This window comes from Gastrolobium bilobum, unplaced genomic scaffold (assembly GCF_033153095.1).
Source record: "Gastrolobium bilobum isolate Gb01-03AN ecotype WA unplaced genomic scaffold, APGP_CSIRO_Gbil_v1 utg24721, whole genome shotgun sequence".
Classification (NCBI taxonomy): domain Eukaryota; kingdom Viridiplantae; phylum Streptophyta; class Magnoliopsida; order Fabales; family Fabaceae; genus Gastrolobium; species Gastrolobium bilobum.
This window is the reverse complement of record NW_026899863.1, coordinates 1-26592: the sequence shown is the minus strand read 5'-3', so window position 1 is coordinate 26592 and position 26592 is coordinate 1. Positions and strand designations below refer to the sequence as shown.

Below are 26592 nucleotides of genomic sequence, written 5' to 3'. Positions count from 1 at the left end.
TACATTGGCAACTGGTGAGAAGGTGTCAAAGAAATCAACACCTTCAAGCTGGGTGAATCTTTTTGCTACCAAACGGGCTTTATACTTCTCTATAGAACCATCAACATGATATTTAATTCGGAATACCCATTTACAGCCAATAGCATTCTTGCCATGAGGAAGATCAACAAGGGACCAAGTATTATTTTGGTCAAGTGCAGCAAGTTCAGAATTCATGGCTTGTTGCCATTGAGGATGTGTCTTAGCTTGTGCATAAGTCTGAGGCTCAATGTTAGCAGATACATTAAGACAAAAATTTCTATAGTTGAGGGAACATTGTGTATATGAGAGAACTTGAGATAAAGGATACAAAGTGGAAGAAGGGGGAGAGCCCATACCTGAGTGTGATGGATCTGTTTGAGCAGCAAGTAACCCAACATGATAGTCTTGAAGATAAGTGGGAGCTTGTCGAGTTCTTGTGGAACGACGAAGAGCAACACATGTATCATCATTTGTTGAAGCATGCTCTTGCGTGGCATGGGCAGGTAAATCAGCATCATGCGTGGCAATGATTTGTGAGTCATTATGAGGCGTGGCAGTAGCAGGTGATGCATGGTCATGCGTGGCAGCAACAGGTGATGCATGGTCTAATATTAGGGAATGAGGGACACGTAGGGATGGGGTAGGTGGGATGGTGGGTGTGGATGGAAGGTCATATGTAGGGGTATGAATAAAAGGAAAAGGGGTAGGTGGTAAAATAGAATCGTGGAAAGGAAAATGACCTTCAAAAAATACAACATTTCGTGATATATGAATTTGAGAACTTGAGAGATCATAAACAATGTATCCTTTGGTGCCTGAATGATAGCCAATAAAGGCACACTTAGATGATCTGGGTGCAAATTTGTGTCGATGAGCAGATAAAGTGGATGCAAAACATGGGCAGCCAAAAACTCTTAGATGAGCAAAGGTGGGTGGAGAGCCATATAAGGTTTGATATGGGTTGGAATTGTTTAGCAGTGGAGTGGATAACCGGTTAATGATGTGAGTGGCATGTATAATGGTGTATGGCCAGAGAGAAGAAGGAAGTTTAGCTTGAAAGAAAAGGGAACGGGCTACATTCAATAGGTGTTGATGTTTCCTTTCCACAACACCATTTTGTTGTGGTGTTTCTACACAAGTGGTTTGATGAATGATGCCTTTGCTAAGGTAAAAATCTTTCATAAGGAATTCTCTCCCATTATCACTTCGAATGACTTTAAGAGATGTGTTAAATTGATTTTCAATGAAGGCTACAAAATTGAGAATGTGTTGTCTTGTTTCACTTTTAGCTTTCATAAGAATCACCCAGGTAAATTTAGAGAAATCATCTACCAAGGTTAAGAAATATCTATCACCATGAAGAGAAGGCAAGGAGCATGGCCCCCAAATATCATCATGTAGCAAATCAAATGGTTTATTAGATTTTGTGTGGCTGGATACAAAAGGTAATCGTTTCTGTTTGGCTAAGAAACATATATCACAAGGGTTCATAGAATTTGTACAAGAGATATAAGGAAAGTAAGTGGACATATGCTACATCACTTGTTGAGAAGCATGACCAAGTCTTCGATGCCATAGAATTGCATCTTTATTCTTATTACCTGAGTGGGAGACAACATTGCAGTGTGTACCTCTCAGCTGGCTTAAGGTCTTTGTGTCTTCAGAGACTATCATGTAGAGATTATTTTGCAACTCAGCTAAACCAATCATCACCTTGGTATGGAGCTGTTGGAGAAAACAAGATGAACCCCGAAAAATCAGTGAATAATTTGTATCTTGTAAGACTTTACTAACAGAAACCAAGTTGACATGAAAATTGGAAACATATAAAACATTGAAAAGGGTTAAATGGTGAGTAAGGTGAACTGTTCCAGAATGTGTTGCATACACATGATGTCCATCCGGTAACATAACAGAAATAGGATTAATTTTCTGTAAGGAAGAAAACTGAGAAAGTTGATGGGAAATATGATCAGTGGCTCCTGTGTCCAAAAGCCACTTAGCTTGAGATTTACCTGGTTGATTCATGGGATTAGCTGTGTCCATTTCTACCTGTATTGCAGAAGTATGAACAAGGTTTGAGGTATGTGTGGAGGAATTGGGATCTGCTGGTGGATTGGCTTGTATCAGGTTCAGTATCTGTTGATATTGATCATGTGAAAAGGTGGGAGGAGCGGTCATGTTGTTGGTGCAAGAAGAATTGTCTTGATTCATATCAGCATTACCAACTTCCACACTATGAGCTCCATGATTGAATCGGCTCTTGTATCCTGGTGGAAAACCATGCTTGTGGAAACATGTTTCCACTGTATGATTGGTACGCCCACAGTAAGTGCATAATTTTGCACCAATATTTGGTCCTCTTGCAAAAACATTGTTGTTGCGACCACGTCCTCGTCCATAAGTTCCTTCTCTTTGAAAATTTTGAGTTGCAGAGTTAGCAAATACATTGGCTGAGTCTGTGGATCCTTCAAGAAAATTTCCTCCTTGTAATTGCCTCTCTTGTTGGCTCACCATGGAAAACACACGATTTACACTTGGAAGAGGATCAATCAACATAATTTGTGACCTCACTTGTGCATATTGATCATTTAAACCTCTCAAAAATCTAATTACATAATCACTGTCTCTATATGTTCTTGGCAGTGTTACAACACCACAAGTACTGGGAACTGCGCATCTACAATTAGGCAATGGCCTTAAATTCTCAAGTTCTTCCCATAGAATTTTCAAATGAGTAAAATACTCACTTACAGTTCTATCACCTTGTTGCAACTTGAACAAATCCTCTTGTAGATCTGAAACGCGAAATATGTCTGATTGAGCAAATCGATCGTGCAAATCTCTCCATACATCATATGCTCTTTCGATCCAAATAATGGATTGAGCAATAGTTTCTGAAATCGATCGGTGGATCCAAGCTAGGACCATTGTGTTGCATCGTTGCCACAGGGAAAAGATTGGATCTGTTGGTAGAGGTGCTGCAATCGAGCCATCAACAAATCTCAACTTGTTCTTTGAGATCAAAGCTACTGTCATTGCTCGACGCCATGTATGATAGTTTCTACCTGTTAATGGAGGTGAAACCAACACCAGAGATGGACTTTCGTTAGGGTGTAGAAAATAGGGATTAGATGGATTTGTGATGTGCTCTGCAATCTGATTCAAATTCTCCATTGATGATAAGTAAGAGAAGAATCAAAGAAAAAAAATCAAGAAGAAGAGATTTCGAAAGTTCAAGAATTTACAGCGGAAAACGTGAGCATGAATGCTCTGGATACCATCTTAACATTTGTGTATTTTGGTAAAAATGAATCTCAATCTTTTCATTGATACAATCGTGTTGTATTTATACAGAATATGATGCCTCATCTAGTAGCTTCTATTTACATGAAGCAGTTATAACCAAAATAACAAACTAACAGAATTAACTACAGTTGTCCAGTGGAGATGACAGGTGGCATTGAAGTCTTAGATGATTTAGGTGCTAATAGCGTTGGTTTGGAATATTCTTGATTAGTTCTTTTAAAGGCGGGTAGATGTAAGAATCTATATCGTTAAATGGAGATTTTATAAATTTAATAATAATTAAAAGAGAATTACTAGATGAGAGATTTAATTGTTTGACATTAAATCATCATTTTGATAAAACTGTGAACATTGTTATTTTGGGGTAAAACTGCGAGTAGGCAAATTACCCATTAACTTAAAAATAAATTGTGATGATAGAAATAATATAAAAACTTAGACAAGTTAATTAGAAAGAAATTCTAATTATTTAAATTAAATCACTTTTCAATGAAAAATGTGAATTCTGCGTGTTTCGTGGTAAAAATGTACGTTGGCAAAATTATCCGGGAACACCGAACTAAAGTGGTGAGTATAATTTCGTATATTTTATTAAGTTAAATAACAAGAAAAATTGCATAAATTAATTAGTCATTGAGTTAGATGAAGGGACTTAAGTGATTGGAAAATGGGAATTTACTCATTTAAATGTTTTAACTTAGTATTATAACATAAAGACTCTACCTATTCCACTCATCCACTCTCTTCTTCATTTTTCTAAAACCCTAAGGACAGCCTCCACCCATTTCAACACATTGTCCACTTGTCTCCAAGAAACAATAAACACAATCAATATCCAAGAATCCAACATTATTTGAAACACAATTAATCACAATGCCTATGACATGAAAATTTTGAAAATCATTTAGAGTACCAAAATGATAATCTAAACACATTTTCACCAATTAAATCACTTCCTAAGCATATTCCTTAACATAAACCACACCTCAATCACGCCTCAACACCAACATCCATGCAAAATTTTCATTTGAAATCCTAGAAATCAAAGTTTCAAAACTCAATGAAATTCTAGTTCATTACTATAGATGATCTTCAAATGACCTAGTGGAGTGTTTTCCAACCTTCACCTCAAGCAATGCACCACTCCATGTCACTCTCTCAAGGATGGGGTGCCACTTTTACGATGGAAAATCTCAACACACAAAGGTTTTCTTAAGATTTTGGTTTATAGGTTATTTTCTCCTTTGGTTTCTATGCACTTTTGGTTCCAACACTAAATGATTTCATGGAGAAATAAGGAAGATGTGTTTTAAGCTCCTTAGTGGCTCATAAATGGAAGAACTCTCGGTTGGTGAGGAAGAAATGTCATTTGGTGGTGAGAGAATATCACTTAAGTGGAATTTTCAAAAAATTTGCATCTGCTTCATGGCTTCCTCATTTCAGTGAGTTAAGTATTTTCTTTAATTAATCAACAATATGCATAATTAAATAATTAATCCATGCAATTTCACCTTTAACAAATTAGGGTTATTATAATTTGCATTTGTATTTTTAATACTTAATGTGCAGAATTTTGATGAGACTTGTACTTAATTGAAGTTGTACGTGATTAATGTCCGAATTTCCCTATGAGGAACAGTGACCATTTTGCCACTGTTCATCATATTATTTACCAGAATGCCACGCGTACAGTGAAAATTCTCAGAATGTCACGCGGGCTAATTCGTTACACAATGTAGCGAATTATGCCTGCTGATGTCTCACCTCCCCAATGGCCACGTAATTCGCTACATAGTGTAGCGAATTACGTGGACAAATGGTCAGACTGCATAGTCAACATGATGGACACGTGTCACAGTCCTGTTGGACACATAATTCGCTACACAATATAGCGAATTATGTGTCAGATGAGTCAATTCATGTCCAGTCAAAGTTAGGCCACGTGTCAAAACCCCACGTAATTCGTCGTACCATGTAGCGAATTATGGGACTATATTTGCTGTGACTCATAGCGAATTAGTAACGTATCTGACACATTAGAGCCAAGTGTCATCTCCCCTGTAATTCGCTAGGGGTCATAGCGAATTATGAGCAGTAATTTGCTACCCACATAGCAAATTAAGTACTATAAATATTTCCATTTCAGGTGTGAACCACCAAGTGCGAAAAATTTCCTTTTATGTAAGCTTTACTACTTTTGTGTTGTTGTTGAATCTGATTTTTTTTTCTACTTTTGTAGGATGAGTGAGGGTAGGAATGATTTAATAGCTACTGTTTATTATAATGGGAGAAAATATTATGGTCCAAACGGGCAAGTTTTTAAAGGTGATGCAAAAATGTTTCGCATGAGCCCAACATGCAATCTTCACGAGCTAAAGAAGATAATATACAAGAAGTTGAGATTACAACATGGTCAAACTCTTGCTCGGTTGACCGCTAGATGTGCCTCGGGTAACCCCGTGCAATGGGTTGGCGTGGAAATTGTCGAAGATGAAGATGTAACGTTAGTAGTAGATGCAAGCACTTCTGAACACGTCGAGTCAAGATTTATTGAATTGTATGCAGAAGTCAACTACGGTGGACAATCAAGCAGTCAAATTTCTCCACCATCCACTGACATCATCGACATAAACATGGGCCAGTGGTTAATCCGGAAGATGAGGATGTGTCCCCACGCTTGCACCACCAACTCAACAAATTTTTGATGAAATCTTGTCGGCCCACGACATGTACGATCCATCTTGGCGTACGGATAGTTCCGAGGAAGAGCTTGATGAAGGTCTTGTTCCGCATAACGAGTCATCGTATACGGATGTCGAAGGTGATTTTGATTGTTGTCTGTTTACTGCAGTTGGTCAACCAATTCCATCGCCAGGCATTGTCGAAATGCAAAACCCTCCAGTTGCAGGTACGTAACCATTAATGCCATATAATAAATTATCTAATATCATATTAAACTACACTAATATTGGGGTTTTTGATAAGTTATTATGCAGGAAATGATAATGTACCATTTTGGTCTGGAATTAGCCATTTCACGAATGTTAATTAGGAATATCCAGATCAAGAATTGGATGATATGCATGGAGCACAAATACCTAACTGGCAGATGGGCGACGAGCTATATAAGGACCAATTTTTTGACACCAAGCAAGATGTACACATGGCAATTAAACAATATTGTATGGAAAATCATCGCACAACAGTCGTAGAGAAAAGTGATACGAAAAGGTTGATAATGGTTTGTCAAAATCATAACGCCGGTTGTCCATGGAGGATGTGAGCATACAAAAAAAAGGTGGCAGTGAATGGGTTATAGGCATATGGAACAACGAACACACATGTGTTAGTCAGACTTTTACCCAAGATCACAAGCAGTTGGACTCAAATCTCATTTGTTCATTGATCTTAGGTGCGTACATTTATTACTATTAGATTTATAAATAATATGTCCCTGCTTGACTAACCTATTATTGTTTGACCACATACATAAATGATAAAAGAGGAGCCCAGTGTCAAAATTGGGCTTATCCAAGAAAGGATAGCTACCAGCCTTGGATTTCATATATCGTATAGGAAGGCATGGAAAGCAAACAAAAGGCTATTTTAAAAGTATTCGGTGACTGGGACGAGTCCTATGCGTTCCTACCTAGGTGGTTGGATTACATGTTGCATTTTTCTCCAGGATCCGCCTATAAGCTGGATTTGTGTGACCATTTCATTGATGGATGCCTAGACCAAGCTCACAAGGTATTCAGAAGAGTGTTTTGGACATTTAAACAGTGTTGTGAAGCATTCAATTATTGCAAGCGAATTATCCTGATTGATGGTACCCATCTATGTTGAAAATATCGTGGAACCCTCATGATTGCTACAGCAATTGATGACAACAATTACATTCTTCCTATTGCATTCGTTATCGTGTCTGCGGAGAATACTGACAACTGGTCGTGGTTCTTAGCACTTATTCGAATACATGTTACGCAAAAACACGAAATCTGTCTAATTTCTCATCGACATGCGGGAATCTTTTCTGCAGTCAACAATGCTGATCTAGGATGTTCTCTACCACAGGTATACCATGTGTATTTCCTTCGCCACGTGGCCAGTAATTTCAATCACAAATTCAAGAATGTTATGTTGAAGAAGCAGTTGAAGAAGTTAAGTATGTTTTCGATTTGTCTGATTCGTATAATGGACCACCGTTTATAATTTTTTGGTGTGCTATGTGTAGGATATACAACATCGCGCTTGGACTTTGATGTTGGTTTAGAGAAATTTAAAGAAACAAGCCCTCAAATAGCTGCTTGGATTGATCGCATCCCGAAAGAGAAGTGGAGTATCTCTTACGATGAACAAGGAAGAAGGTTTGGCCACATGACAACAAATCTGTCAGAGTGTGTTAATAAAGTTCTAAAAGGGGCGCGAAACCTTCCAATTACCTCACTTGTGCGTATAACTTACAGTAGACTGGTGGCATATTTTTTGGAGCACGGACAGGAAGCCCGTGAGGAAATTGGGAGAGGTAATCGCTTCGCCAAAGTCATGTGGCGAGCATATGTGGACAATCAATGTAAAGTTGCGACACATTATATAACTGCTTATGACGCGCAAAGGACAAGATTTGAAGTGCAAGAGTCGTATAATGTACAGACTCATCGCGACGGTAAAAAATGGTCGATTTCGTTATCTGATCGTACATGTCAGTGTGGTGAGTTCACTGCTTTCAGGTTCCCGTGTAGCCATGTCATTGCGGCATGTACATCCACGCATCACGATCCAACACAGTACATAGACCCTGCACACAGTGCCAAGAATCAATGTGAAATTTATTCTCCTCAATGGTATCCAATTGGTAACGAGGATTTCATACCACCATTTGCACAGGCAACAATTATACCAGATGTGTCTATGAGACGTCAACGGGGAAGGCCGAGAAGTACACGTATTCACAATAAAATGGATTCACGGGAAGGCGCCATTACTCGAACAAGGTTATTGTAGGGAGGTGGGGCATAATAAACGACATTGTCCTTCGCGACACCAACCATAACAGTGACCATACATATTATCCTTATTAATTGCAACCGTATGTTATGTATTTCAATATTCGCAAAACTAGTGATATATGTACAAAATGTGTGCTATGTTACCATATTTAGTATTATAATTTCCATTTTATTGTACAAAATGTGTTCCATATTCGCGACGTATGTCAAAATTAGTCTTGTACTACTAATCAACGATCGTCTGCCGGCATTTGCATACGCCCATAATTATAAAGTAAATGTCAAATGTGCCCATAATATAAGCAAAGTAAACAACGATAATGATAGCAAAAATCTAAATACATAAGTCGCGCAAAACATATACTATCCAGCGCATGCGTAAAATAACCATAAATAAGAGTCCATAGTCCTTTTACAATATCCAACAAAATGTAAATACGCCCTACACAACAAAATAACACATCAGTGCTGTCGAGCATGATACCCTACAAGTAAACCTGGTCTGTCTAAGGGGGTTTCTCCTAATCCCCTGAGCATTAGCACCAGGAACGACATCAGCACTATGAACAGGTACGACACCATCAAGACCAGGAACACCATCACCAGCAGCAACAACATGGGGGTCATCATCTGCCTGCCCCATAGCCTCGGCCAAATCCTGAGCTGAAAACTCCCTGAATGGCTGAGAATATGGTGACTGCAAGAAGCTCGTCGAGTATGCTGTCGGAGTGGCCATAACCAGGTCGGAATCCTCTGCCTATGTCTGCGCATGAACATGAGCATGTGGCTGAGCATGTGAATGTGATGGATCCTTCGGTGGAGTAGTTGGCCTGTAGTACTCTGTGAATGAGTCTAAGCCCTGAGTAGGCATGGGATATGACTGAGATGGAAACCCATAGGTGGACATGTCGACCAGGGTGGATATTATGCAGGATGAAACCCAGGCTGTGCACCGGAAAACTGTGGGGGCCACAAATACTGCTGAGATGGACTTGTTGGAAAACCAGGAGAATAATACATCCCGGCGGGACGGGGAGCATGGGAGGGACTACAACAGGCGTATCAGCAACAGGAAGCATGGAATGGAGAAGCGGCAAACCCTCGATACGCCCACGTCGACTACGACGCTGGACAGGCGGAGCGTCCTGCGTAGTACGAACCGCAGGTGGGGCTGCGGGCTCGCCAGGATCTGTCAATCTGGTAATATCATCACACGTTGTAACTAACCTGAGTGCCTCGTGATATACTTGATCCATAGTGAAACGATACTCGGCCCTCTGGGCCACCGTCTCCGCACGATCGGCGTGTAGGATATACATGAATTAACTTGTTAGTAAATGTAAAATAACTTGTTAAAAGCAGCATGGAGTATTACAACATACCACATGTGTCACAACCGCAGTCCTGCGGGGGTCATCCATCGACGGGTCACTCTATGATACCACCTAATATACTCATTGTTAACCATAGGTGGCCCTCATCTCCCTGCGCAAGAGGCAAAAGGTCCTGTAGTACCATAGAATACCTGTCCTCCCACTGAGCGATGTAGAATCCATGACGATCCCTCCATTCTACGTCTGTCTTACCAGTAATGCTAATCGTCAACAGGTGAAGACAACTAATCAGAGGGTGTGGAATAGGCTGTTGATATCCAAACTGCCGTAGAACTCGATCGGGCTGCTGGTAAGCAACGATCTGGTAACAAATAAGTGGACACATAGAAATCCATCTGCGCGCGGTGCCAAAAGAGGTGCATTAACTTCGAAGCCCAGGTACGGTCTCCAACGAAAATCTTGTCTACGCATAACATCCATACGATGGCGGTACCTGCGAATGTGTGTAAACACAGTTTGCCGCACATCATAAAAGTTAAACCTGCAACAATTTGGCCACATGTATTACCATACTACAACATTAAAAAATTAACAACCTGCAATTTGAATAAGTAACATATACAACAGTGCTATAACCTGGCTCCATAAATGGCATGCGCATCAGACACCTCGGGTAGTGGAGGAGAGATAGACGAGAATCTAGTCCTCGCCCATAATTGCAATAAGAGTGCACAACCACCCATTTCTAAACGTCTCCTGTCAGTCACTTTGCACAATTCCTTATATAAGAAGGCAAGAACTGCAGAGCCCCAACTGAAGGTTCCACACCGCTGGAAATTGTCCAGATATAATAAATATCTGGCAAGAATGAAGCTGGAGGCCGTGTCCACAAACAGGGTCCCACCTAGTATGCGCAAAATTAATGCGCGAGTATATCTCATACGGTCAACCTCAGTGGCAGCATGGCCTCCATAATGCTGAAACCTCTCCCGTAGGAAGTGGAGACCCAAAAAATCTCCAGACAGATCCCTACCAGCCACTAGATTAACTCCTAAGAAGTCACTAACCATATGCCTAAATGGATGCCGTCCGTGGCGCCCGGACACAACCTCACCATTAGTGGGAAATCCTAGTAGATGATGCACATCCTCCAGGGTAATGGTGACCTCGCTCATAGTCATATGAAACGTCCGTGTCTCTGGGCGCCATCGCTCGACAAACACAGACACAAGTGCATGGTCTATCTGAAATCATAAAAATATGTTGTCAATCAGCAATGAAAATATTATTAGAACAATGCCATATTCCAAGGTTTTTTCGTAGTGACACAATAAAAAATTACTAACCTCATGGTTGCGCAAGCGCGCAATATGGTAGAACCCAGCCTGCATCAGCCATGGCTGAATCACCTCGAGAATGTCAAGGTGATTATGCGTCGCAGCATGTCGCACATTAATCACACGATCTTGGACATTCTGGTCTTCACAGGTGTTCCACACATGTGTGGATATACGTTTCTTCTGTAAAGTCAGGGGAGTACGGTCTTCCGGCCCAGGGTCAATCACGCTGCGTGGAGACCCAGGACGAGGTGCTTCATCATGCTCCATAGATCTATTAAAAAGAATAATTAAATCATGCTAGCGATAATTTAAAAGTTAAAGTGCATAAATAATTAATTAAAATATTATAATGCATAACAATTAAAGGATTACAACTATTTTTTTATGACTTACATAAATTAAATAATTATGGAGCTATATAAATTAAATTATTAACCTCAAATAATATTCATAAACAAAGAATTCATAAAAATTTAACTAAATAAATTAATACAAAACAATTAAATAGGTTAGACCCAATTTAAGTTTATGCTTTAAATAAATTAAAAAAATTTCTAACCTAACGTTTCTAAATCAACACTAACTAATATTCAAAAATGTATTAAAGCATAAATAATAAATTAAATAAATTAAACCTAAGGTTTTATGTGTTAATAAATTCACATAATTACCAACCTAAGGTTTCAAATATCAAAATTAAAAATATTTATACATTATTAAAGTTTAACTAATTAATTAAAAAATTATATTATTTAGACATAACCATTTATACGTAAAAAAAATTAACACATTTACTGTCCTAAGGTTTCAAAGATCAAAATTAAAAAATTCCATATAAATTATTAAAGTAAAAATCCATTGAAACAAAAACTAAATTATTTAGACCTAACCATTCATGCGTAAAATAAATTAACACATTTACTAACCTAAGGTGTCAAATACCAACATTAAATAATATTCAAAAAATATTAGAGCATAAATAAAAAATTAAATAAATTAGACCTAACCTTTTATGCATTTATATAAATTCACATAATTACCAACCTAAGGTTTCAAATATCAAAATTAAAAAATATTTATAAATTATTAACGTTTAAAAATTAATTAAAAAATTTGATTATGTAGACCTAACCATTCATTCATGCGTAAAATAAATTAACACATTTATTAACCTAATGTTTCAAATACCAACATTAAATAATATTCAAAAAATATTAGAGCATAAATAAAAAATTAAATAAATTAGACTTAAGCATTCAAGCGTGAAATTAATTAACACATTTTACTAGCCTAAAGTTTCAAAAACCAAAATTAAATAACATTAAAAATGTATTAAAGCATAAATAATAATAAAAAATAAATTATACCTAACCATTTATGCATGAAATAAAATTACCACATTTACTAACCTAAGGTTTCAAATATCAACATTAAATAATATAACACATTTACTAACCTAAAGTTTCAAGTATCAACATTAAATAATATAACATATTTACTAACCTAATGTTTCAAGTATCAATATAAAAGAATATAACACATTTATAAAAGCATAATTAATAAATCAAATATATTACAAAAGCAACACACAAAAATAGCTAACCTTGTAGAGTGAGAAACCACTTAGAGAGAGAGAGGGAGTGAGGTAGAGATTGAGAGGAAAGGGTAGGGTAGGGTGGGGTGGGGTGGGGGACCGGGGAATTTAAATATAGAAACATATGCACATAATTCGCTACCCTGTGTAGTAAATTTGTGCATGGTTGACACGTGTCTGACATGCGCAGTGGAGCAGGTTACCGTTGCCACATATTTCGCTACACAGTGTAGCGAAATATTGGTGGCTTGACACGTGTCCATCATGTGACTGTGCAGTCTGACCATTTGTCTACGTATTACGTGGCCATTAAGGAGGTGACACATCAGCAGGCATAATTCGCTACATTGTGTAACGAATTAGCCCGTGTAGCATTCTGGAAATTTTTACTGTACGCGTAATATTTTGATAAATAATATGATGAACAGTGACAAAATGGTCACTAATGTAATGAAGGTTTTGGAGGTAAAAGAAATAGATTTTTTTTTAAATTGAGAGAGTTATAAAAATATTTATAAAAATAAATAAGATATGATTGAAATATTAACGATGATATCTTATTTTAGTCATTTCACTTTAAAAAATTCTTAAATAAAACTATTTGCTGATCACGTGATCTACTTACACCGTATATATTAGAAGAATCGGTCTCTCGTACGGTCGTACTAAAATTTCGTGGATGGCGCCAAAATGACGGCGGAATTAAAGAACTTGAAGTATAGAGATAAATCTGAATTTGTTGGTATTCCGTATTAACTCCACTTTAGATAAATCAAAGATAATAACGAGTCTAATGATAAATTGTTTTACTACCATCCTTTAAGTTGACTTTTAACCGCTAAACCGATGTACAGATCAATCAATGACCTAATGTTCACAAATAAAAAGTCACTATTTACATGCAGAGAACATGTCAATCTTAAGAGGTTTTAATGTTCAAAATATACTAGCTAGTTGAAACTATTGAAACATTTACAAAAAATCTTAGCAATATATACTTTAATATATTTTTATTGGTTGAATGAAACTTATATAAATTTTATTAAACAGAGAATGAGTTGAATTTATTTAGTGGCACTTATGTAAAAGTTACTAAAGAATGATAAAAATGTATTATAAGGCCTAGAAAATTGGACGATCGACATGATTTGACCAGAAAAATCAGCAATTCAACTTCTCTCAATAAATATATTATAGCAGACAACGTTTTCTCCACGCATATCAGCGAGTGATCTAGAGAAAATCTTTGCTACAACTGCTACTTTAGGTACATTTATACCAAAAGAAAAAAAAATGGACTTAAAAAAATTATACAAAAAAGTATTGGCAAAATAAATTTTTTTCTTTTTTATCAAAAGGCGTAGTATTAAAGAAATTTTCCACGATTAGGTGAGAAACAACATAATTAGGTAGACTTTTTACACCGGGAGTCCATAAAAATTAAACTAAAGAAAAAAAATACATCTCCCTTTCTTTTTTTACCCATGAGCTTAGTCATTTTTTTTGGTATGTGCTTTAATTATATTCATATATTTTTTTAACTTCTCCACCTGTTCATCCAACTAATTCAATCAAGCCCGGTAAAATCTCAAAGGCATATTTGATGCATAGTATAGAATAAGGCCTGATGATAGTCAGGCCAAATAATTAAAAATGTCATAACATATAATATAAGTTTTATACTATCAAACCTTATACGTCATACCAAACATGCCCTAAATGCATACTCAGAATTCAAATTCTAAAATATTGATTAAGTTGGAATAATCATTTATTAATTGATCTACGTACTTGTTAGTTGTGCCCATATTTATCTAGTGGCATAATATTCAGCCCGTCATTAAAGTCTGACATATTCTTGTTGCTTATTTTAAGAAAAAAGTGTGTGTCATTTTAAAGGATGTAAAGTTGTGTAATTTTAAGAAAGTGAAAGAGATAGATAAAGGAGGAGAGAAAGAGTTGACAAAAAAAAATAAAGATATGAGTCCCACCTCTTTATAGAAGTGAAAGGATATAAATTGTGTCATTTAAAATGATAAATATTTTTCCTTATTTTAATTATTCTTTGATAACGTAAATTTTATTTTTGACCTTAAACATGTTCAACTATATGCTCATGATAAGGAAATTATGAGTGACAAAGAAAAGATGGTTCTAGCTTTGAAAGGAGAAAATCAATCCATTTCCAAAAGTCTATGCCAAGATAATACAGACAAGCGTTTATTATCAATGACTTCAGCATATGTTGTTGTCAATGCCATGCAACATATTATTTATTACCATCATACATCTTATTAACGTCATGGTTCAAATAGATTACAAAAAACCCTTTTCCTTGCAGCATTGAATTCCATCATCAAACATTTCCTCAAGGCCATACTTGAACTCGAATCCAGCATCCATGAGTTTTTTCGACGTTAAATGTGGAAGCTTGGGACCTTTAATTTTTTTCACCTCCCTGGAAGAAGAAAATAAATTAAATATTTGTTACAATAAAAAGAGAGATCATATAAATTTAACAAAGTTTTGTCTATGGAGAAGGACATGATAGAACTCACTCTAGTGATGGTATTTGAAATTCTGGGTATTTGGTAGAAAAAATTTCAGCTATTTCTTCAACAGTTACAACGCCTTGTGAGCAATTATATCTCCCTTTTGGATTAGGATGTTCAAGCAAGAATATATGTGCTCTAGCTACATCATCAACATGCACCACATGGGTACGAGATGCTGTCAATGGGTTCTTGTCACCTGCAGCATCCATTTATTTATGTTAAGAATATTTACATGGAAAAGCTAAATTTGAATTTCTTGGTTTTTTATCGTGAATTCCACATTAGATAAAGTCACGATAATAACACAAACTTATAAAATGTTTAACTATCACTGTCTAAGTTGATTTTTAACATCAAAATATTTATGCCAGTGTATTTTTTTTCCACGTTTATTTGGATAAGACTAATCTCTTTCGTCGTTAGAGTACAAAAGATTTTGTCGCTGGCCCTAAATTATTTCATCTAGGAATCAAATCAAAGACCTTTCAGCTCCAATAGTTCGCTTTTTGGGCATAACTCACGTACCAAGTATGCCACCCCTCAGTATTAATCACTGATGTACTTACAAGAGAATATAGTGTAACCTAATGTTCTCCCGGAATACATAGTGTAATTTGTAAACGAAAAGTTTGTAAATATAATTCTCCCCAAAAACATTTTATTCCATAAGTTTCACTTTTCATAAGGTTTTTAATTTACCTTCAAAATACAGTGATTGAAACATTGAAAACCAATTAATGTTGATGAAGATATGTATATGTAAGGACCAGCAAAATGACAAGATCTAAACAGAAAACTTAGCTGCAATATATAATTGATCAACACATGACAAATCAAACTCAAATTTCTCAAAAAAACAATTAGTGGTAAAAAAGATCCAGCACTTACCAAACAACAAAGACAGTGAGGAATAAACAGAGCCAGGAAGCTTGGGACAAATGAAGGGTCCAAGAACAAAAGTAGGTATTAGGGTCACAACATCCAACCCATGTTGTTCTCCAAATTCAAGAACAGCTTTCTCAGCCAATGTCTTAGAAACTGCATATGACCAAGCAAATGGCTTCAAAGCTCTAAGAATGTTCACATCACTCCAATAACTCTCATCCATCACTTCTTCTTCTTTGCTCTGCCAGCAAACAGCAGAGGCACTAGAAGTGTAAACAACTCTCTTCACTGTCTTTGAGTTTAGGCATGCTTTTAGAATGCCTAATGCCCCATCAATGGTTCTTTTCGTCACTATTTCCTCAGGTTCGTTTTCTTCAAAATCAATTGGAGTAGCAGTGTGGAATATCCCAATGCACCCTTCAATTGCTGCACTGAAACTTTCTGGGTTGCTAAGATCAGCGTTGAAAAACTGTAGCTTTTGGGATGCACCTGGAAGATTTGTGAGGTAGCTAACATCTTTCTTGCGTTCTGCTAAATATTCATAAAAATATTATTGCACAATTTTGGTTACATAGTCATGATTATAACATGAATATCATATCATAATAATAATAATAATAACAACAACAACAACTAAAATATACTTAACATGTGATTGTTTTCAATTACATATGGAAACTATAATTTATTTTTATTATTTTAAGAAAATGTTAAAATCAAAAGGGTTACCTGGATCAGATCTAACAGTGGTATTAACAGTGTAACCATCTTCAAGGAGTCTCTTGATGATCCATGAACCAATAAACCCTGTACCTCCAGTTACACAAACTCTTCCTAATTTTCCCTCTTCCATTTGGACAGACTTCCTTTGGCGGTATATCCTTTTTTCTTTCCTCTAGTTTTAGTGTTGTTGGTTGTGCTTGAATGTTGATGGATATATACATATATATAGGGGTTTATTTTTCTCAGGTCATGATAAAACAAACCTTTTATACACGTATCATAAAAAGATGTGTCACTCTTTTTTTTGTTTTATATTTTTTCAAATAATTGGGTCTCACACTTGATGTATCTATGATATGAGATTAGGATTTTCCTACAACATAAGATTTATTTTTCTCATATATATATACACACACGCGTACCTTATATTAATATTAGGGGAAAGATCTGTTTACAAATTTTTTTTACAAATTACACTGAGTATGACCGGTCATACACTCTTGATTGATTGAAGTATAACTGGTTATACTTAGTGTAGTTTGTGAATAAAAAATTTATAAATATAACATTCCTTTTAATATTATAGTTAAATGATTGGGTGAAACAGTGGATTAAAAACAAAAATCTGTTTGATTTATGTTCTCCAAAATAGTTTTTAAATTTTAAAAATAATAAAACAAAAAAAGTTGTTTGGAAAAAGTTTTTTCATGTTATCTATTTTCAAATCAGCCTCTGCGTTTTTGTTTTAAAAATCAAAATAGCAAAACAAATAAGAGATGTTTTCAAAAGTGGGTTTTTTCTTCTTGTTTTTGTGGTGGCATTTTTGTAAATACAAGGATTCATTAATGGTATTTTTATAATTAAATTGATTTTTATTTTAATTTTAAATTATTTTTCGGTGACAATATTATAAATATGAGGATTCATTAATGGCATTTTTGTAAATAACTACAACACTGTTATAACTTTAAAACCAACTATATTCAAACAAGTTTTATTATTTTTTTACTCTCGAAATCAATTTTCAAAATTTATTCTCAAAATAGTTTTTAAAAACAAAAAAACAAAAACATATTCAAACACGTCCTAAATGTTTGGTTTATGTGGCTGAAACAAACGGGGCTGCTTGTAATTGCTGTTGGCGGACTTTATGTGTAGGAGATAAAATTTCTCTTATTTTTGGACCCTTAATTAATCAACTCGTAATGTTTTGGACCAACTCGTTCTTTTTTTTTTTGCATTACATAAGAATTGAACACACACCACTATACTACAAACACCTAACACACATACCCCACACCACTAGGCTAATCCTAGTGGATGGACCAACTCGTTCTTTTATAATAAAGAAATTCTCACTTCTAGGTGTGTTAGCCTCACACATAACTGTGATGTCCATCCAATAAAACGATTATGGCCCATATTTTTTCATCTATAAATACCTCGTCTTCATCATTGAGGGAATATTTTGCATTTATTATTTGTGTCCTTTTACCATTTCCCCTCTCTCAACCTTTGTTTGAGATATTCATGGTGACTCTTCTGTAGAGCTATTATTGTTTGTTACAATGTGATACTTCATCATGTGAAGGAAAACAGATGTAAGCTCATTTCCAAACAGTTCACATGAACATGTTTAATATCAGTTTATGTTTACATATATATATTTTTAAATCTTTTTGATCAAACGATTAATAGAAAATTTTATTTTGAAATAAATTAAATTCACAACAAAGAGCATGATTTCAGTCAACTACCAACAATTTGTCCTCTCTCTGATCTTCTGTTAATTGTACCAAATGGCATTAATCGATGCATATAAGTCACATGCTTCGTGTCCAAACATGTAGCACTCAGTTTACCCAACAACAAAAAACACATGCAGCACGCAAGATGTTAAAAATGGATCAATAGCTGTCACTATTCTTTAATATTTTTTTTTTCATTTAAATTATACTAACTGTTGTGTTGTTTCTATTTGTTATGACCATGAAAGTATAAATGCACCATGTACTAGTTAATTGTACAATGATTAGTGTACCCAAAAAAAAATTTGTACAATGATTAAACGTAGGGACGTGCATAGATCGAATCGAATAAGATTTTTTGAAAAATCGAACCGAATTGATTTAAATGGTTCAGTGGTTTAGTTCGGTTCAAAACTGGTTCGGTTCGGAAGTGGTTCGGTCCGGTTGGAAACGATTCGGTCCGGTTTGAAACTAGTTCGGAACCAGTTCGGGTCGACCCTATTTTGAAAAGAAAAGAAATTAAAAATTTAAAAAATAAGTTATAAAAATCAATTTGGTTCGGTTTGAAAATGGTTCGGTTCGGTTCGAAAACAGTTCGGTTCGGTTCAAAATGATTCGGTTCTTAAACTGGTTCTAAAAAACCAGTTCGGTTCGTGAACTGGTTCTTTAAAAATCGGTTCGGTTCATGAATTGATTTTTAAAAACCAATTATTTTAAAGGCGGTTCAATTGGGTTCGGTTCAATTTTTTGATTATTTTACATATCTCTAATTGAAACGTGTCTATAATATTTAGTGGACAAGTCATAAAGTATGTTTTTTTTTTAAAAAAAATTATCATTTCATTAATTATTAGACTAATGCGATAAAGTCGAATTGACCGTAAAAATATAAAGGCCATTAATCATGCTCTTCGTTTGAAAGACGCTTTCTGGGGAAGTATCATCGTCAAAAACTATCACCTCAACCACCAAATCATTCCCTAGTACAGAAAACGGTAATGGTTTGTTAGGAGCGTTGGTTTTGGAATACTCTTGATTAGTTCTTTAATCTACTTGGTTGAAAAACTGACAAAGAAATCGATGGAGAAAGCAAAGTCAGATTGAATTTGTCAACTTTTGCAGGCAAATAGTAAGTCTATTAATAAATGTAAGATATCTTTCCTCTCACAAATTAATTTTTAAAGAGGTTAGGGGTCTATTCTAATTTTAATGGAATATCGCCTTTAACTCTATCTAAACTTTTATCATTCTATTAATAAATATAAGATAAAGTTATCCATTTCTATAAAAAATCAATTCAACTCAAAATTTTAAGATAATAGGTAAGAATATTTTTAATGATTTATATTATTCTCCAACACACCTTCTCACGCAAGAGTCATTTGAGCTTGAAGTGTGAATATTGCTTAGGCCTAATGTTTTTGGTTTTATCCTGTGCTTATTTTAATTCCACTCGAAAGTAGGGGCGGTAAGAATTGAACTCGTGATGTGGTCACTTAAACTCTGATATCATGTACTTCAATCTAAAACCTTAAGGTATTGTTATCAAAAAAAAAAAACCTTAAGGTATTGGGTGAGGGTATTTTTAATGGTTTATATTATTCTCCAACATACACATTAGATTTTTTTTTAAATGACATATATTATTCTCTCCTTTTAAAAAATTTTAAAAAGTTCAGTTTTTTTAACTAATTATTCATTTTTTATAATTTTTAAAATATTTTCTTTTAATATAATTTCTAAAATTTTACTTAAATTTATTATATAGGTCTTTCTTACAAATTTCAATATTTTATATTTTAATTATTTTTGAAATTTTCCTGAATTTAAAAATATTCACGCAATTAATATGCAAAATACTAACTAGTTAAAAAAAATTATCAAAAGAAATAAAACAGATGCTCAGGAAGTCAAAAGAATTCCTAAATAAATTTACTTTGTTATATAAGTGTTTGTCCTTTTAAAGGACATAAAATTATGTCATTTTAGTTAAAATTAATATATTTTACAATGAAAGAAATAGAAATTATGGTGAAAAAAAATGAACAATATTTTTTAAATTTAAATATTAAATAAAAAATAATTTTGATTAAATGACTGTACTCTAAAGGATAAATATTTTTCTCTACAAAATAATTTTTAAATAAGTTAAAGTAGTGATGATCATTTATCCATACAAGAAGAAACATATTGTATATATTCGGAAAGTAATACTTTTCTGGCTGTTTAACAATAGTTCAAATCTAATTTAATAATATTTTATATTAAATCTAATGGCATATATAAATATAAGATCATATGTAATATTTTAAAAAAATAGTATAATACCTTTAAAAGAGTTAAGAATTCCTTACTTATAAGTTAATTTTGATAAAAGAATCCTTTTCACATAATTTATACAAGTTTTTTTTACAGAAAAATATTTTTACAGTTAATGTAGATAAGTTATCTGCATTTACTTCTAAAATGATATCGTTTTGGAATTGAAAAATTAGAAAATTATAATTATAAAGACTATAATAATCCTAAAATAAATTAAAATTATAAAAATACCATGATTTTCGTCTCAAAATGACATCGTACTGAATTTACTACATATAACTTATAAAAAATAATTTTTTTTTAAGTACTTTAATATTTTGAACGTTTCAACTTTCAACCTTTGTTTTCCTACTGGTGCAATTCACTGACAGTACCCAATTCCTTGTTAATTCATTAAAAGTTGACTGCAACTAATTATGAAAAAATATTTACTACCGTCAACTAAAAAAGTATATATTTCTTAATTTTGGCTTACTACCATCAATTTTTTTTTAAAAAAAAGAAAAATCACTATTGACTTGTTTGTCTTTTGTGTTTTTGGTAAGGATGACTTCACTTAGTCTTTTTTTTTTTTTTTACTATTGACTTGACATAGTCTAAGTTGATAATTCAAACTTGTACAGCTAGTAACGTGGATGCAACCTTTATCTACCATAATTAATTAGTATTAATTGTGACGTTTTTTATTTACTGTTAGTTGTATAATTAATTAATATTTTGACCTATGCATCGCTTAAGTATATATTACTATTCTTTTGATTTTAATTACTTAGTGAATTATTATTATTATTATAGTTAAACAGTAATGTTTTTATAAAAATTTATTTAATTATTATAAAACATGCTAATGGTGAAGTAGTCATTTTTTTTAGGTTGCTTAACTTCTCATGTTGCTACAAAAAAATTTCTTTTATGGAATTAATAATATAATTATAATATTAAAGTTATTTTTTTCTCTCCGCCATATTAGTCGACAATTATTTTTAAAAAAGTAACTTCTAAAATTACAACTATGCACTACCCTTAGTACATAGTTGTAATTGATTTTGCCTTTCTTTTATCTCCTATTATGGATCGTTGTCACTTCTCCCTTTTTTCTTATAGTGAGAATTTTATATATATATATATATATATATATATATATATATATATATATATATATATCCTATCTCCCAAAAGTTTGTGATAACAAAAGTAGGTCTGTTCTTGCTTCACCTTTTAAATTAAAAGATGAAAATGAACAAGTCTCTCCAATGGATTTTAAAAATCTTATTGAGCAATCTAATTACACCAACAAATATCTTCAAGTTTTGGGTGAAAAACTTATCAAAACTATTGAACCTTCATCCTCTGCATCTTCTTCTAAAAACTTAGAAAAACCTTTGTTCAAACCTTTCAAAATGAATGATCAACTTAGAAAAGAGTTTGCAAAGTTAAAACCTGCTCAATCTCAGTCTCAGGATGAATTTCTTAAAAAAATTGATGAGAAGTTAAGTACATTAACCATTCCTGATACCCCACAACATTCTGATCAAGAGACTCAACAGTCTCATAAACATAACACTCGGTCAAAAACTATCAATACTCTGAATCATTATGATGAATCTCCTGAGTCAGATAACAAATCTGAAATTAAAATTAATCCTATAACTGGTATTAATAATTGGAGAAACCCTTCCAAACTTTATTACCAAAAAGCAACTGCTCCTGATCTTCTACTTGAAGAAAAGAATACAAGTTTCAAAAGTTTTAATGGTAACAACGTCTATGAATGGAACATAGATGGTCAATCAGAGTATAACATACTCAATATAATGCACCATATGACTATGGTTGCAACTGCCTATCAAACTTCTCATAATTGTTCTGAAGCAATTATAGTCAATATTATTGTCTCTGGCTTCTCTGGCCAACTCAAAGGTTGGTGGGATAATTATCTTTCTGAAGATGAAAAAAATTCTGTTCTTAATGCCATTAAAGTTGATCCTGATGGCATTCCTATAGTCTCTGATGGAAAAACTATTCCAGATGCTGTTAATCAATTAATCTTCACCATTATCCAACATTTCATTGGTGATCCATCCTTATGGAAAGATCGTTCTGCTGAACTCCTATCCAATCTTAAATGTAGAACCTTAGGTGACTTTCGCTGGTATAAAGAGACCTTCCTAACTAGGGTTTACACTCGTGATGATAGTCAACAACCTTTCTGGAAAGAAAAATTCTTAGCTGGTCTTCCAAAATCTTTAGGAGACAAAGTTAGGGATAAAATTCGTCATCAATCTCTAACTGGAGATATCCCTTATGAGCAATTAAGTTATGGACAATTAGTTGCTTATATCCAAAAGGTAGCTTTAAAAATCTGTCAAGATGATAAAATCCAACGTCAACTTGCAAAAGAAAAAACTCAAAATCGTAAAGATCTAGGATCATTTTGTGAACAATTTGGTCTGTCTTGTACTACAAAACCTAAAAAACATAAAAAACAGGAACAAAAACAGGTTAAAACTTTTAGGAATTTTCGTAAGAAACCCAATTACAATAAAAGGTTTAAAAATGAAAATCCTAAGCCAAATACTGAAACAAATAAATCACAAAATACATCCAAACCAATTAAGCCAACTATTTGCTACAGCTGTGATAAACCTGGACATATTAGTAAATATTGTAGGCTTAAGAAAAAACTAAATAACCTAAACCTTGATCTTTCTATTGAAGAACAAATCAATAATCTTCTAATCCAATCCTCGGATGAAGAGTCTGGAAAAGAATCCTCAGAAGATTTAAACCAAATTCATGAAGATGATCTATCCTCTAGTGAGGACTCACAATCCTCGCAAGAAATTAATGTCTTGACTAAAGAACAAGATCTTTTGTTCGAGGTCATAGATTCAATCAGTGATCCCCATGAAAAGAAAGCTTACTTAGCAAAATTAAAATTATCCTTGGAAACCAGTTCTTCTAAATCTAAAGAGTTGTTGGTTCCTAATAAGTTTAATCTTAAAGATACCCTTAAAAAACTAGAAAAGAGTATTACTGTCAAACCTATAACTGTCCAAGATCTTCAGTATGAGATCAATATTCTCAAAACTGAAGTTAAACAAATCAAAGAACAACAACAAACTCATCAGAACATCCTTCTTCAATTACAAAATGAAGAATCAACGGGAACGAGTATGGAAAATACTCTGTCTAAACCAGATGAAGATAAAAATCTTAAAGACGAAGAATTTTTAGGATTAATTAATCAATTAACAATTCAAAAATTCTATATCCCAATCAAACTCAATGTAGGTAATTTTGACCTTGAAATTGAAGCTCTGTTTGACACAGGGGCAGATTCAAACTGCATTCAAGAAGGTCTAATTCCTACTAAATATTTTGAAAAGACTTCTGAACGGCTTAGTACTGCTAGTGGTTCAAAACTTCAGGTTAATTATAAACTTCCGAAAGCAATCATTGAAAATGATAATTTAAAAGTTGAAACACCGTTTCTCCTTGTTAAAAACCTCAAAAATGGAGTTATTCTTGGAACTCCGTTCATCAAATCTATTTTCCCTCTAACTATCACAGATGAAGGTATAATTACTTATCATTTGGACAAACCAATTGTTTTTAAATTTCTTAAGAAACCCATCATAAGAGATTTGAATTTTATCCATTACAAACAAAAACAAATCAATTTCCTTAAAGAAGAAATTTCTTTTAAGAATATTGAAAATCAGTTAAAGCAGCCTGAAGTTCAACAAAAGATCAAAGTTTTGCTTGAACAAATCCAAAATACAATCTGTTCTGATCTTCCGAATGCTTTTTGGCAAAGGAAAAAACATATCGTAGATCTTCCCTATGAAAAGGATTTTAATGAAAGGCAAATCCCAACCAAAGCTCGTCCAATTCAAATGAGTGGTGAACTTCTTGCCTTTTGTCAAAAAGAAATTGCTGATCTCCTTGCTAAAGGTCTCATCAGGAAGAGCAAGAGTCCTTGGTCTTGTTCTGCCTTCTATGTCAATAAGCAATCTGAGATTGAGCGTGGAACTCCACGTTTAGTTACCAATTACAAACCTCTTAATCAAGCTCTTCAATGGATTCGGTATCCGATTCCAAATAAAAAAGATCTTCTCAATCGTTTGTATTCAGCAAAAATCTTTTCTAAATTTGACATGAAATCTGGGTTTTGGCAAATCCAGCTCAATGACAATGAATGTTACAAGACAGCTTTTACTGTTCCGTTTGGTCAATACGAATGGAAGGTAATGCCTTTTGGACTGAAGAATGCTCCCTCTGAATTTCAGAGAATCATGAATGATATCTTCAATCCATACTCAACTTTCACTATCGTCTACATTGATGATGTTCTTGTCTTTTCTCAATCTATTGATCAACACTTTAAACATCTTCATATTTTTGTAGATGTAATTAAGAAAAGTGGTTTAGCTCTTTCTAAATCAAAGATCAATCTTTTTCAAACAAAAATCAGGTTCCTCGGTCATACTATTTATCAAGGGACTATTACTCCAATTTGTAGAGCTATTGAATTTGCTGACAAATTTCCCAATCAAATTATTGATAAAACTCAATTACAAAGATTTCTTGGTTGTTTAAATTATGTAGCTGACTTCTTTCCTCAGCTTAATAATCTAATCAAGCCTCTCCATAATCGTCTTAAGAAAGACCCTCCTCCCTGGACTGATGTTCATACTGACGTAGTCAAACAGGTCAAAGCTAAGGTAAAGGAACTTCCTTGTCTTTATCTTCCCAATCCTCAGGCTTTCAAAATTGTTGAAACTGATGCCTCAGACATAGGTTATGGTGGCATTCTTAAACAGAGAGTCTCAGACAAAGAACATATCATTGCATACACTTCAAAGCATTGGAATTCAGCACAACAAAAATATTCCACTGTCAAAAAAGAAGTTTTAGCAATTGTTTTATGCATTTCAAAATTTCAATCTGATTTACTAAATCAAAAGTTTTTAATCCGTGTTGATTGCAAATCTGCAAAGGACATTTTACAAAAAGATGTAAAGAATTTAGCATCTAAACAAATTTTTGCTAGATGGCAAGCAATCTTAAGTGTTTTTGATTTTGAAATTGAATATCTCAAAGGCACCTCAAACTCTCTCCCTGATTATCTCACTCGTGAATTTCTGCAGGGAAGGTAAACAGTGTCCTGAAATGCCGAAATCGGTAAAATCAACCTCTTCTAAAGAGAGGAAAGGAAAGCTAATCCTTGCTGGGTTAGCTAAAAAATCAGAAAAGTCTGGGTCTCCAACCCAAGAACAATCTGGGTCATCAACCCAACCCCAAACTGGGTCATCCACCCAAAGAGTTGAGGATACTTCCTCTTCTAAACAAACCAAAGCAGATTATGCTATGCCAATCCAAACCCTTCAAGCCTTCCAAGACCAAGGTTTGACTCATCTACCAAAGAAAACCTGGGCTGAAATAGCCTCTGAAGATGAACAGGAAGAAAGTCTTTCTGTTTTGATTGATAACTTAAAAAATAAGCAGATTTCTAACCGTCCAAACAGGGCCCTAGAAATTCAACCCATACCCAAAAATCAAAAGCTCAAACACCATATATCCCAAAAAACAATTTCCTAGAAGTTATTCAGATGGAACCAGCCTACTGGGATAATAAGCCAACCAAAGTACCTGCGAAGATCTTTCCCAAAGACTTCAAAGGCAATCAATTTCATTTCAAACCCCTTTCTTCAAATAAATCCCAAAATTTCTATGAGTTTGTTTTACT

General features: G+C 34.1%; 2 protein-coding genes across 2 annotated transcripts; one reads left to right on the top strand and one right to left on the bottom strand.

Moving 5' to 3' along the window:
• The first annotated feature begins 6057 nt into the window (after positions 1 to 6057).
• Positions 6058 to 8334, top strand: LOC133293985 (uncharacterized). The gene is made up of 3 exons (XM_061492622.1): positions 6058 to 6238; positions 7370 to 7495; positions 7565 to 8334. Exons 1-3 carry the CDS (start codon positions 6058 to 6060, stop codon positions 8332 to 8334), a joined length of 1077 nt encoding a protein of 358 aa, XP_061348606.1.
• Positions 8335 to 14829: 6495 nt separating this feature from the next.
• LOC133293988 (vestitone reductase-like) lies at positions 14830 to 16972 on the bottom strand. The gene is made up of 4 exons (XM_061492626.1): positions 16777 to 16972; positions 16051 to 16575; positions 15166 to 15358; positions 14830 to 15065 (listed from the first exon to the last, which is right to left on the bottom strand). Exons 1-4 carry the CDS (start codon positions 16898 to 16900, stop codon positions 14924 to 14926), a joined length of 984 nt encoding a protein of 327 aa, XP_061348610.1. The 5' UTR covers positions 16901 to 16972; the 3' UTR covers positions 14830 to 14923.
• Positions 16973 to 26592: the final 9620 nt, after the last annotated feature.